The sequence below is a fragment of the Trachurus japonicus genome, chromosome 20, assembly GCF_045865225.1.
Source record: "Trachurus japonicus isolate A0001 chromosome 20, Traja_1.0".
In the NCBI taxonomy this organism is placed as follows: domain Eukaryota; kingdom Metazoa; phylum Chordata; class Actinopteri; order Carangiformes; family Carangidae; genus Trachurus; species Trachurus japonicus.
The window spans coordinates 12175974-12188670 of record NC_140926.1 but is presented as its reverse complement, the minus strand read 5'-3'; the positions used below and the strand labels follow the sequence as shown (position 1 = coordinate 12188670).

Here is a 12697-nt window from a genome sequence, read left to right as displayed (position 1 = left end):
TGTATGCAGATGATTGTGAAATGTCATGGCTCTCTTTCTCTCCAGACACAGCAAACACACACTTGCACACACATTTCAAGAAATCCATTCATATCCACGAGTTGTCTCTGCAAATGTTTGAAGAGGGAGGATGAGGATGAAAATTCATGAAGAACAGATGGGTTCAAGGGGAACAGGTCTGATTTGAGTAATGCCCATCCAGACTTATTTCTTCAAAATCTGGCACACTGGAAAAACTCTTCAGCTGCACCTCAAGTACTGATTTTATCCCTGCAGCGAGTGTCCTACTCATTCACTACTCTTAATTAAGAGAAAATCACTAAAAAGAAAAACTGAAACTGTTCCAGATTTCTGTAATCCCTTAATTAATAAATAATAAGCTCTTACAACTCTTGTGTTAATCTGCTCTCCTCTCTTCCAGCTCCATGCGATGCAGATGCCTTCTTCTGTCACAGTAACATGTGCATCAACAACACACTGGTGTGTAACGGCATGCAGAACTGCGTGTACCCCTGGGATGAGAACCAATGCAAAGGTAAGATGTGATGTTCCAGCCTTCCTCGTTTATCCCGCATGAACTGAAGGTTGTAAGTTGATGACACAGAGCTGATGCACATGAGAAGAAACAAAGGTTGAATGTTTCAGCACCACGGACAGCGACAGATAGTGAGCCACCGGGTCTGTGTGGGTCTTTTTAACTGAGGAAGGTCCCAAACTGAGGGAAATTACCCAGAAGTCTGTGAGCAGCAGCAGCAGCAGCAGCCATGATAAGAGCTGGTCGAAGTCTTTCAAAGATAAGGAAAAGGAGCTTCAGTGCTTCCTATCTTATCTCCTTTAGCATAGGGAACACTGGGCCTTCCTGGATGAAAGAGAGGAAGAAACGCTGTCCCACAATTCCTTACTGCAGCAACATTTAAATGCACAAATGTAGTTTCACCACAACAGAGCAACTTTTCAGTTAAAGTTAGTTTTAAAGCAGTTGGGTTTTCTTCTTCTCTCCTGGGTTTCCTTATGAGGTCTCCTTCACATCTTTCCTTGACCTCATGACGTTTTCCATCAAGGTCAAGAAATAGTGCGTAGGAGAGGAGATTAGTTTTACTTTTCAAGCGCAGCCAAGGTTCATAGGCACCGTTATTTCCCCAGTGACAACTACAAACTAGCAACAACCGTGGACTGTAAAAATCTCATCCACTTGAGTTTTGATCAGGCATTTAGTGCAATTCACAACTCTTCTGCTTTTCTCCCATTTAGCCTTTTTTTTAAAAATCTAAATATCCAAAAAACTTAATTTAACACTTCAGATCAAATGTCTTTTAAGGAATGTAAAGTTTTTGTGTTAATATTTTGTATTGCAGAGATGGTTTCAGAAATAAAAATGGTATTGAAGTTATAAAAACCCTCACCATTATAATCTAACTTGTATGAGACACGTGACAGTTTGAGTTCAACCTCAGATCCAGGTCTTGGTCCTGACTGATGCTTTGTGTTATGGTCTTTGAAGGTGCCCTCACCTTACCTTTGTTTCTCTGCCTCGAGGCAGACAAGGTCCTGTGCACTCTTGCGTACTTGTGATCCCATCAATTTCTTCTTCCCCATTCAGAATTTAAAGCCACTGGATCTATACATCGATCCCCGGTGTTTTGCTACAGTACTGGCAGCTTCATAATTTATACACACCTCTGACTTGAGATTTCCTCGATGCAGCATCTTCATATGACGCTTTTCCAGTAATTATCTGTGATGTGTTAAGACTCTTGGGATAAGCTACTTTTTCCTCTGCGTTATATTGCCGATTAATTAGTCTTCTGTCCCTCGACCTTTTTCTGACCCATCACTGTAATCCAAGTACATAGGGTAGATCAACACTGTAGCTCCCCTGGGCCCTCTTACATCAATAGGAGCAATGTGTGTCTGATGATCATTAATGTACACTGTTTCCACACACACTCACACACTCTCTCTCTCTCTAACCTAGTTAAGCTTTTACACTAAACCTCCGGCTCCACTCAACCACAGCTCTTCAAATCAGACGGAAAAGTGTTTTCTGTTGTACTGTAACTCTCTGAAGCTTTAAACAGAGGCAATGACAAATTGAATCAATTAAATAAATCCTTTACAGCCAATTCTTCACTCAGACCGAGATACCTTTCCACCCTGCGGTCTGAGCCGTGTTTGAAAATGTGCAGATCTCAGCAAGTGGAGGCCTTGTTCCTCGGCCTGTTCTGCTTACTCTCCGCTCTAGTACCGCGTAGGTCCACCACAGAGCCCACATTTGTCCTCATTAGTGGTAAAATGTCAAGTTTTATTCCCTTCTCCTTTACATCTCAGAATGTAACCATCGACTGTCATTGAAGCTCAGCGTGCTGTGCTACAAGTTCATCCAGCATTTAAATGTCACAGATCTCCCCGCAGATTGCCTCTCTCCACACCGTTGGTCCGCGCTACCCTCCGTGGTTTCTCCGCTGATAAATAGACTCTAGCTGAGACTCAATATGACCTTTTGTTCTGTTTGATACCTCATGAAGGTCGCGGCCTTAACCTTGTACATCATAAGAACCATTTGTGCAGAGATATCTTTCCGTGTGAGCTGTGGTTGGTCTCAGTCTGTGAGCTGTTGCTAAGGACACCTTCCCTACATTTACAAGTCCCACCCCTTCAGTTTCAGTTGCCGTGCCTGTCAAGTGTCTTCTTATGCAGTTTACAATAATGATAATTGCAGATTATGCTACTGTTCAATAGAAATATTAGTAATACAGTATGAGCAATGTTATAATTAATTTGTCCTTTTACGACAGAAGACTACAATTCTCGTTTCTAGCCAGTGACAGCTGATTTTACTGGCTGGAATTATAATATCAATGGCAGTTAATTAAACTAATGTTGAGTTGGTTGAATGCCCAGTCTCTACATGACATTTTAATTTTTTAAGTGGACCTGACTTAAAATAAAACAAGAAATCTGTAAAATATTCCTGAACCTGCACTTGGTGATTACATTATGTAGAAGATATGGAACAAAAGGGAGAGCACAGGACCTGTACTGTAGTTTAGAGCCAAGTAGTCCAAGTATTTGTCCTATAGTCGAAGTATGATTAGGTAAATTGTGAGGTCAGATTTAACATAACCCTGTTTGATCCATACTTGGCTAGAAAAACAGAGGTCAGATTCTTTAAAGGTGCAGGAGATGCTTAGACACTTGGGGTTGGCCACCAAAGCATCAGTGTTTAATGACCGAGGTCATGGCTCTGATTGGTTGTTTTTGGTCTGGCTAATGAGGTTTGTGGGTTTAAGAAGGAGCCAGAGGGAATTTGTTTTCATAAAAGTTACCTAATGAACCTAATGGTTGGTTCACTTGACAGTAACAAGAGAAAAGACTTTTAGGATGAGGAATCGATCATGTGACTGGTGAACGGAACACTATCTTGGGGAAGAGAGACTAGATAGAGACAGATTGACTGGACCTTCTGGAGTGTAAACAAAATCCAGTTGAGCAGGGAATAAAGTAGGTAATATTATCTTAGGGTGGCTCGTTTGGAGCAGTTGTTCCCAAACAGGGAGCGGTTAACCCCCCCAAAAAACCTCTGTTTGTTTGGGCATATGTGAAAACAGCAATGGTACTTGGATGTGGGATAAAACAAGCGGGCCAAGATTGCTCAGAAGGGGTGGTCTCGTTTCGCTTCCATTCAAGTCCTGGAGTGGTTCTTTGCAGTGAGAACGTAATCGACTCAGCAACCGACACAACATGCAACCTGCTGATGATGTCCCATGGCTCTCAACGAGCCAGGCCGGCCCAAACGGTACGCTGGTTCGAGCCGGGTTTTGGCCGAAAATAAATAGGATGACTCGGGTTGGCTTACTTTTCATTATATATATGACTCAGATCAGTTTAGGTCTGGGCTTCAACCACAGTTGGGGTCATGTCGGGTTTTATTTTCATGCCCTTTGAGAACTCTATCCCATCCTTCTGGGTAAGATTTCTGACCGATGAGAGAACACATGGCATTTGTTTACAACTTTGAGCCGCTTGGGACTGTTACCGTGTGAACACAAAAGAAAAACAATTGCTGAACAACAACTGAGAGTCAGCAAGAACAACAATTGTATCGTTTTAGCCTTTGAAATGGAACAAAGCAAACGAGCCACAGGTCTGAATACACCCTTAGACTCTGATGAGGAAACGCTTCTTCACAGTGGAAGAAGCATCACAGACTGAATGACTGACTCAGAGCTGGACAGGTCTGCTGCACCTATGGTTACTAATGCTCAATTAACTAGGAAACGGTTGGCATTGGCAATCACAGTTAAAATCACACTCTCAGATGTAATTTGTTTTGTGATAGTGATAATTATCTTCGTATCTTATAAAGACTCAGGTCATTTTCTTATGAAAACTCTCTCTCTCTCTGTTCTGCTTTGTACAGAGAAAAGGAAAGCCAACATCCTCGACAACCTGAACAACACCAACGGGACCATAATCGGTGTCACGTGCTGCATCGTCCTCATCCTCCTCATCGTCTCTGTCATCGTCCAGATCAAGCAGCCACGTAAAAAGTACATCCTGCGGCGCGAGGACTTTGACCCCACCATGTTCCAGGAGGTTTTCGAGCCGCCTCACTACGAGCTGTGCACGTTACGGAGCGCCACCACGGCCGCGGCGGCCACGGCGGACTTGGTGGACCTGGCGGAAGACTTCGAGAACTACCACGCCCTCCGCCGTGCCTCCTCGCGCTGCGTCCACGACCACCACTGCGGGTCCGTCTCCAATCCCGGCTCCGCCCACATATCCCAGCTGTCCCTCAGCGGACGAGGAAGCCGCGGAAACCTGAGCGCTCGGGACGGGGGGCCCGCCACGCTGCTCACAGACCTTCCGCAGCCGCCGATGGCAGTGCGGCCCTTGCTGCCGGCCACAGGAAACCGCAGGAGCATCTTGGTCATGAAGCACAGCTATTCGCAAGAGGCAGCGGACAATGGATGCGACCTGGACGACGACCTGGAAGAAGTTCCCACCACCAGCCACCGGCTTTCACGCCACGAAAAGGCAGTACAGCGGTCAGTATCTATAGATTTCTGATGAGGGAAGAACAACAACCCTAGAGTTAACCATGGGGATGTTTGAAATGTGTGTGGGATAATTACATTTATTTAAGTTTTCCTCTTATTTTAGCTTTGTTCTTCCTCTTCCCCTCATTACTTTTTTAAGGTTATGATAAGCTTCTTTTTTTGCATTGATCCTTGTTCTTTGTTCCCTTTCTATCATTAAAAACCTTTTCAATTTTTCCACAAAGGGCTAAATTACAACAGATAAATTTGCCCCCTCCTGCATGCTCATCCTTGAACATGTCAAGCTACTGTAGCTGCTAGCTTCCCTCACATACCTGCATCTATAAACACTACTGTAGCCTACTTTGAGGTTTGTCATAAATCTTAAAAAGTCAGACCTCATATTTTTTTTAGTTAATTCTATAATCAGACCAGTTTTGACTGTTAACCCAAGGGCTTAACCTGGTGCCTGGTATCATAAATATGCAGTTGTATTCCTAAGTGTGATACTGAAAATATTTATGACTTATATTCTATATAGCTTAATATTTTGGCATGAACAGGATTTTCTATATTTGAAAAAATATATATATTTTAATGTGTACTTGCACCTTGCTTGAAAAGTAACTGTATATGTTTCCAAAAAAAGAAAAAAATATATGTGAAGGTATCAGAATACAAAATACTTTCTCCTGCATGCACTTTCTATGTGCTCTTTCCAGAGTGTTCTTGACTGACTATTAGTTTTCTACAAGTCTGCATGCAAGGATCCCAGAGACTAGCAAAGCACTAATGAAGTTTGTTGCTGTTATGTAGCACAGTATGCATTCTGACCTCTCTATGCAAAAGGAATTTGATATTAAATGAAAGAGCCGTGACATTTCAGGTTCTGCCTCATTGGCTCTTTGAGCAAACATGAATCAGAGTACAACACAACTAGGGTCTAAGAGACAATCTCAAGGTAAGAACCCCTATCCAACAATCAACATCTATATATGTTGTGTAGTCATCATTTGCCCAGTCAGTATATATTTTTATGTGAGTTCTTTTTTCCTCCTTTCTGTGATTTTTGCACAAGTTTCTATTTTGTTTGTTGTTGTTTCTTTTTTATGTTTTTTTAATTGTTCATTTTCACCAAGATGGTTTTCTTGCTTGCAGCCATCTTGTCCTCCTATAGTGAGTTTGTTTGAAGTCTTTGTGATGCTCAAGTTTACTGTATGTCCTCTTTTCCTGAGGACATACATTTGATCATAAATATTCATTAGCATGGACTTTTTAGTTGAAGCTGTTATCAGTTTATATGTCTAACCTCTTTTTCTCCCACAAGGCCCACAGCAAATAATTTATATCAACAATGTAAAAGTCAAAGCACAGATTTAAAAGCAAACACAGTCCCAGATATTTTTCATTAAATAACATCAGTGGGATTTTTTTGCACACATTAAACAAAGCACACTGAGATTATTTAAATACTTTATTAAGCTCTTTGTAATTCACAGATCTTTACTGACCACACACATACAGAATTCCTCTGTAGTTCTGCATGATTGATGTCACTTCTTGTAGTATTTGATTTTGTGTTTGGTTAATGGTGAAGCATAGTATTTATGCCTGTGTGTAACATTTCATGTGCATGCTCCACAACTATGCTTTCATGAGGTTGTTGTAAAGCACAATTTAGGATATTAATATTACAAATTAGTTGCATAAACTCAAAAATGCAAAGAACTAATAAGAAACCTTTTTTTTCTTCCAATTCTTCATTTTGGAACTTAATTAAATACAAAGATAATCAGTGGAGAGCTATATAAGGTCCTGCTTGCAGCTTCGTGCCAGCATATAATGGAGCAGTCACATGAAGTGTTACCCATTGTTGTGTCTTTTGGTGTGAAAAATGTGCTGTCCTGTTGTGTGTATGTGTGTGTGTGTGTGTGTGTCTGCTTATGTTCTACATTATGTTGCATTGTCTCCATCATGTAGACTTCTTGAGAATAGTGAAATCCTGGATCAGTACGAACGGGCGTCACTGACATATGAAAAAGCGGAGCGGAGATTTACACCAGCATGATGCTGATGATGAAGGGACACAATGACGAAAGGATACTGAATATGTGTTCATGTGCAAAGACGAACACAGTGGACAGCTGCAGTGCTGTTGAGAGGAAAATTCGGTCAGCTTTGTGCTCTACGTACTGTAGTCAGTCCAGATTTTTTTTTTGTCTCAATGGAAAGATATGGACCTTTAAAATGAACATGATTATTGATTATTGAAATTTCAATTTTGAACGTTAGTCAGAAAACTTACCTGTCATTATCATAGATTCCTCGCTGATAACAAAATTAATGTGATTCCAACATCTTCGAGTTCATTTTGTAGCATGTGTTTTTCAAATTAGTGGCATACATATTATGATTTCAATGGCACAATGTAGATGCTTGCAGTTTGTCAAAGTTGGGAAATTTACTTTATTAGTGAAAATTGGAATTAAACTCAATTAATTACTAACCTAGTAAAAATGTAATACTGTTGGAATAACCAGAAGCCGTTTAATCTGAATAACCACTCGAGGTCCAGTTGTATGGCTTGTGCATGCTTCCTTTATATCCATTGAAACATTAACATACTAACGTTAAAGTACAAAAGGCCCCCTCCACTAATACATTAGTCATATTGTCATAAGAAGCGATTTAAAAAAAAGCATCCTTAAATTCATTAATTGCATTGCATGCAGTTGCTTAGCTAAATCATTAGATAAAGAGAAATATGCAAATTAATATCACCATTTTCATTTGAAGTCAAACTCCCTTTGAAATATGTTGACTAACTTTTTGACTAGCAGCTTTATTTCGGCAAGGAGTATTCTTTTTGTTTCTCTCTTGTTGTCGTTGTTGTTTTGTTGATTTGTGTGTTTGTTTTTTGTTGATGTTTGTTTTTGGCAAACATATTTACTTCAAGTCTGTTTGTCTTCTAACCCTCTTCTACTGTAAGAGCTTCATATCTTTGTATTAAAAACAGACTTTTCTACAAGGGCAAATTGAAAGGATGACAGTTTTTACAGTTACTCAAATTTATCTTTCAGGGCTGATTTTATTGATGCTTTGTAAAAAAATAAATAACAATAAAGCTTCACTTTTTTTCTTTGTTTTATTGTCTTTTGGTCAGTAGTTTCTCTATTTAGCGCGTCCTCAGACCGTCAGCACATTTCATCCACATCTTTCTCAAAGTCATGTTTTTAGATGTCTGTCTATTTGTTGTGGCTGATTCTTGCCAGAAGAAGAAACCAAAACCAAACTGAAAAGATTTATTTCACCAAACAGGACAAAAAAAAGTGTAATTTGATCTAAGTACATAAGTAAGAAGAATCAGCACCATATTAATACTCCATTAACACTCAGTGTTTGCAGACTGGTTCTGTAGGAATAAGTTGAGAAAAAAATCTTAAGTGGAAAGTTATAAAAGTAGATCAGAGCTGAGCACCATAACATAAAGTCATACAACGCACACAGTCTTCCATAATGCACATTTTTCATCAGCTCTGTCATGTATCAGTGAGTATTTTTTCCATTATGTATACATTATTTAGTATTATATATATCTATGAATTATGTATTCTTTACATCCATACTTTTCACTTTCTTTTACTTTCATTCAGATCCTGTCATACACAAACTTGTGTTCCTGCAGATACTGAATAAAATATATATTTTTTCTTTTCTATGTGAACATTGTTGCCCTGCGTGTTGTCTCTTCGTTTCACATCTGTGCCGACAGAAATTCAGACATGCACACATTCACTCCTCTATCTCTGATTCTGTGTTTTTTACTCGTTCAACACACACACACTAAGTCACAAATCATCTGCCAGTATATAGATGGAGGAAGACACCTCAGTAATTAAGTAAGTCTGAAGCAATTTGATCACACGCGGCCCGGCAGCAGATGAAAAGTGTAGGGCCCAGAAGAGACTTCAAGTAATAGTGTTTTCATTTCTCTGCAGATACATCAGACAGATGCAGCATTCCTCTGCATCTTGCCAAGTTTGACAGCATTTGGAGCTAAGGTTTCTCTCCCTTGTGCATCTTGAGTGAACTGTTGCCCAGAGCAACTTTACCAATGTAGAGTGTTGTGATGAGAAAAAAAAATACAAAGAATAAAAAAAAATAAAAGGTTTGTGATGTAAGCATCAAGTTTTTCTTCTTTGCTTTGGACCGCAGAGGTGCGTTTTCCCTTCTGGTGCTCCACGACTGGCTGGAAATTGAGGAGCCATTGGAACACTGATCATTTCAGATACGGGACTGAAAGTTTGTTTTATTGAGAAATAGAGTACCTTTAATGTAAAGTTGTTCATTGAGAGAAAAAAAAACACACAAAAAAAACAGAATCAGGTTTTCTTTTTTAAACATTTTCATGTAACCATCAAAATATGAAATTGCACATTTCAGCTGCTGAATTTACATTATATTTCTTATTTTTTATGTCATGTCTTTATAGTAGAGTATCAGGTTGTTTTTATATATAAGAATTACCGAGAGCCCTGTTGAGAAGAAAAACGAACAGGATGTATGAAATAAAGTGATGTGAAACTTCAAACATGACTCTTCAACTAACTTTTCTTTATTCCCACTTTTACTGATATCTGAACATGACTTATTTATATGTTGTTTCCCTTGTTTCATTGCACTGTGGTATTTTTTAAACCCATTTGAACATTTATTTGATATCACATAAAGAAAATGCTGGACACAATGTTTTCAATAAACTAATGTTTACTGATTTTATTGTGATTTTGCTACTTGTGTCTAATTTCCTATTCTGATCTGTTTAGGACTAACACTCACTCATTTCTTTTTCAAACTAATTTCAGTTATTCAACAATACACACAACACTTTTAGACTACAATTAGACTATATGGTACAATTTGAGGTAGGCCTAGTTCATGTGAATGTGACTGTTTTCAGGCCAATAGAAACAAGATAATAGATTTTGTATTTTCTCACCAGAAGTCCAAACCATGTGTGAAGACCTTGAGGCATAAATGAATACGGAAATAAATAATAAAATGCCTAAATAAATGCAAAAAATAACTAGCTAAAAATGCTATTTCTGTGTTTATTTGTCTTTTTATAGGCTACTTCATATCACTTTTTGTCCTTCATAGATTTAGACTAACTTTATACTCAAACATATCTGATAAAGTTACAAAATACATAAAATGTACAAATCCATACATCCTACTTAAAGCTGCTCTAATGGATGTTGTGACAATAGCCTAACAATAGATAAAATGTGAATATTGGAATATTTTTTGAAAAAAAAATCAAAAATACTCTTAGATCTAAACGTATTGTGTCTTTATTTTGTTTAAAATTAGCTTTTACAAGCTTTTAGCAAACATCAATAAACTACTAGCCATAGACTGTAAAAAGAAGCTACTAGCCTATATTCTTTTTGTGAACGTACTATGGTGTTTTTTGTGTAAATCAACAAAACTCAATCTCCCATGAAGCCTTTGGATGAGTGACGACATAAGAATGCGACTCAGGGATACATATTAGTTTGACAGTCAGTCCTGCATGTAGCTTGATAAGCTGCTGCAGTTTAGTAGTTAACGTTGAAAATTATGCATCTATGTCCTCACTGTCCGCGGTAGGTCTTTGACTCGGCTTTATCCGTGTTGTCTGTCTTCGTGCCAACAGATAAACTAAGCTGCTAAGCGGCTGCGGTGGCTGGTGACAGGAGTTGAAGCTAACAACCCAACAGAGGACACAGCCATGATTTACACACGGATACTCCAAGCCCTGCACCGACATGTGCAACAGGCAGCGACAACAACGACAAACTACACCGCGCACACACACTACAAACACACGCACACGTTTAGTCTGCTCGTCCACACGCACAGGACAGTGTCCTCCGTGTCCACAGGGAGTGGGACCCTCCTCAGCCTCAGGACAGCCCGGGTTCCTCCTGCGTGTGTCCTGCCGCCGGCGGCGCTGAGCTGCTTCAGCGGGGCACAGACACGGAGAGGGGTCTGTCTCACCGTCTCAGCCAGAAACAAGAGCAGCCCCGGGGACAGAGACCAGTCAGTGTCCAGGTATCAGGGGGGAAGTCCAAAGCCATCAGCTGCTCAGAAAGGTAAGCAAGACACACTGTCCTGTCCTCTCTGGAGTTACAGCTCTGCCAAAGAAACTTCATCATTCTTCACATTTCACATATTCTGTTATCCTTAGGGATATTTTTGAATCGACCAACCTCAATGGCCAGAGGAAGAATGCCAGATCTCATATGTAATAGCTATGTTACAATATAAAATGATAGGAAATTAAATCACTAATCCAATGGTGTTTTGCAGTGAAGGACGCTGGCAGAGACTTCACCTACTTGATAGTTGTACTCATTGGACTTGGAGTGACAGGTGATAGATAATCAAGCAGATTCTCATGTCATGTCAAATCAAATCAGATTGTAAATGTTTTGACCTGTGTTTGTGTGTCAGGTGGGCTGTTGTATGTGGTCTTTCAGGAGCTGTTTTCTTCCTCCAGTCCAAATAAAGTCTATGGGAAAGCCTTCGACAAAGTGAAGTCACACCCAGAGGTAAGAATGACTGCCGAGGGCAAACAGCATCATCACTGTATATTGCTGCACAGATTGTGTAGATTTACCAGGACAAATACAGCTTCATATGTCTTGTGTCATACTTGGTGTTGTTGAAAATGTAGGTGATTGGTGCATTTGGAGAGCCAATCAAATGTTACGGTGAGACCACCCGCCGAGGAAGGAGGCAGCAAGTCAGGTACGAATTAAATTACTCTGAAATAGCAAATGTATATAAATTGAACATTAGTGTCCAATAATCCCTGACTGAAAATATGAGGAAGGGAGCTGAACCTAAAATAAGTCACTTGGTAAACATCTGTGTGGTGCTGGTATTAATGTATTATTTGTGTGTGTGTGTTTGTTACTTAGTCACGTGGAGTATCTGAAGGACGGACTGAAGCATATGAGACTCAAGTTTTACATCGAAGGCTCAGAACCAGGTCTCAAAGGAACCGTACACTCAGAATCAAAAGAGGTTTGTATTTTTCTAATTCTTTGTTTAAAGACAACTTAAAATACCAGAACAAAGGTGGCACTAGGTACAAAAACAAATAACTTCCTTTTGTTTTACAGAATAATGAAACTGGAAAGTATGAGTTTCGTTACATATTTGTGGACATCGACACCTACCCAAGACGGACCATTATTGTGGAGGATAACCGGTAGTAGAAATGATGGATGGAAGGAAGGATGAAAAAATGTGAAAAATGTGCTTCTAAGAGTCAGGTTTGAGTCATCTGACAAATTTGTGATTAAAAGTTGTTATGTCAAACATAAACAATGTACCTGATTTAAATGGACACCCTTGATTTAGACTTTGCTATGACATTGGTCAGCATTTGGTGAAGAGCTTTGCAAATCAAAGTCTCTTCACAGATAAATGACCCTGTAAGTGTTTCTGTTTTCTAAAAATGTACAGATCCACTACAAATATTTTGTTGTTTGGTTTCAGATTTTTATTTTTTGATGACTCTTGTAGCAATGTGTAATACAAGATGCTTTTAAATTGTAATAAAATGTTGGTCACATACAACAAAATTATGTTTTTTGACAGAGTTG

The 12697-nt window shown here is 39.4% G+C and overlaps 2 protein-coding genes across 5 annotated transcripts in view; both read left to right on the top strand.

The window, feature by feature from the left end:
* neto1l (neuropilin (NRP) and tolloid (TLL)-like 1, like) overlaps nt 1-9206 on the top strand; it is a 65795-nt gene extending 56589 nt beyond the window's left edge. Inside the window, exons 9-12 of one of the 4 annotated variants that reach the window (XM_085762858.1) lie at nt 422-535; nt 4421-5048; nt 5926-6000; nt 9038-9206. In XM_085762858.1, coding sequence (XP_085618984.1) covers nt 422-535; nt 4421-5048; nt 5926-5986 — 803 coding nt within the window. In that variant the 3' untranslated portion in view covers nt 5987-6000; nt 9038-9206. Of the gene's footprint in view, nt 1-421; nt 536-4420; nt 5049-5925; nt 6001-7019; nt 8186-9037 lie in introns of those variants that run through there. The other 3 variants (XM_085762857.1, XM_085762859.1, XM_085762856.1) reach the window with 3 other exon arrangements.
* A 1350-nt stretch (nt 9207-10556) lies between these two features.
* Nucleotides 10557-12317, top strand: timm21 (translocase of inner mitochondrial membrane 21). The gene is made up of 6 exons (XM_085762860.1): nt 10557-11176; nt 11394-11456; nt 11538-11635; nt 11761-11834; nt 12008-12113; nt 12212-12317. The coding sequence occupies exons 1-6, from the start codon at nt 10813-10815 to the stop codon at nt 12302-12304; spliced, it is 798 nt and encodes a 265-aa protein (XP_085618986.1). The 5' UTR covers nt 10557-10812; the 3' UTR covers nt 12305-12317.
* The last annotated feature ends 380 nt before the right edge of the window (nt 12318-12697 follow it).

What these genes read in the sequence shown, in the direction of transcription:
- timm21 (XM_085762860.1), top strand. Translation starts at nt 10,813, where the DNA reads ATGATTTACACACGGATACTCCAAGCCCTGCACCGACATGTGCAACAG. An exon ending in GCCATCAGCTGCTCAGAAAG is followed by an intron (nt 11,177 to 11,393) that starts GTAAGCAAGACA and finishes GGTGTTTTGCAG; the next exon opens with TGAAGGACGCTGGCAGAGAC. An exon ending in TACACTCAGAATCAAAAGAG is followed by an intron (nt 12,114 to 12,211) that starts GTTTGTATTTTT and finishes TTTGTTTTACAG; the next exon opens with AATAATGAAACTGGAAAGTA.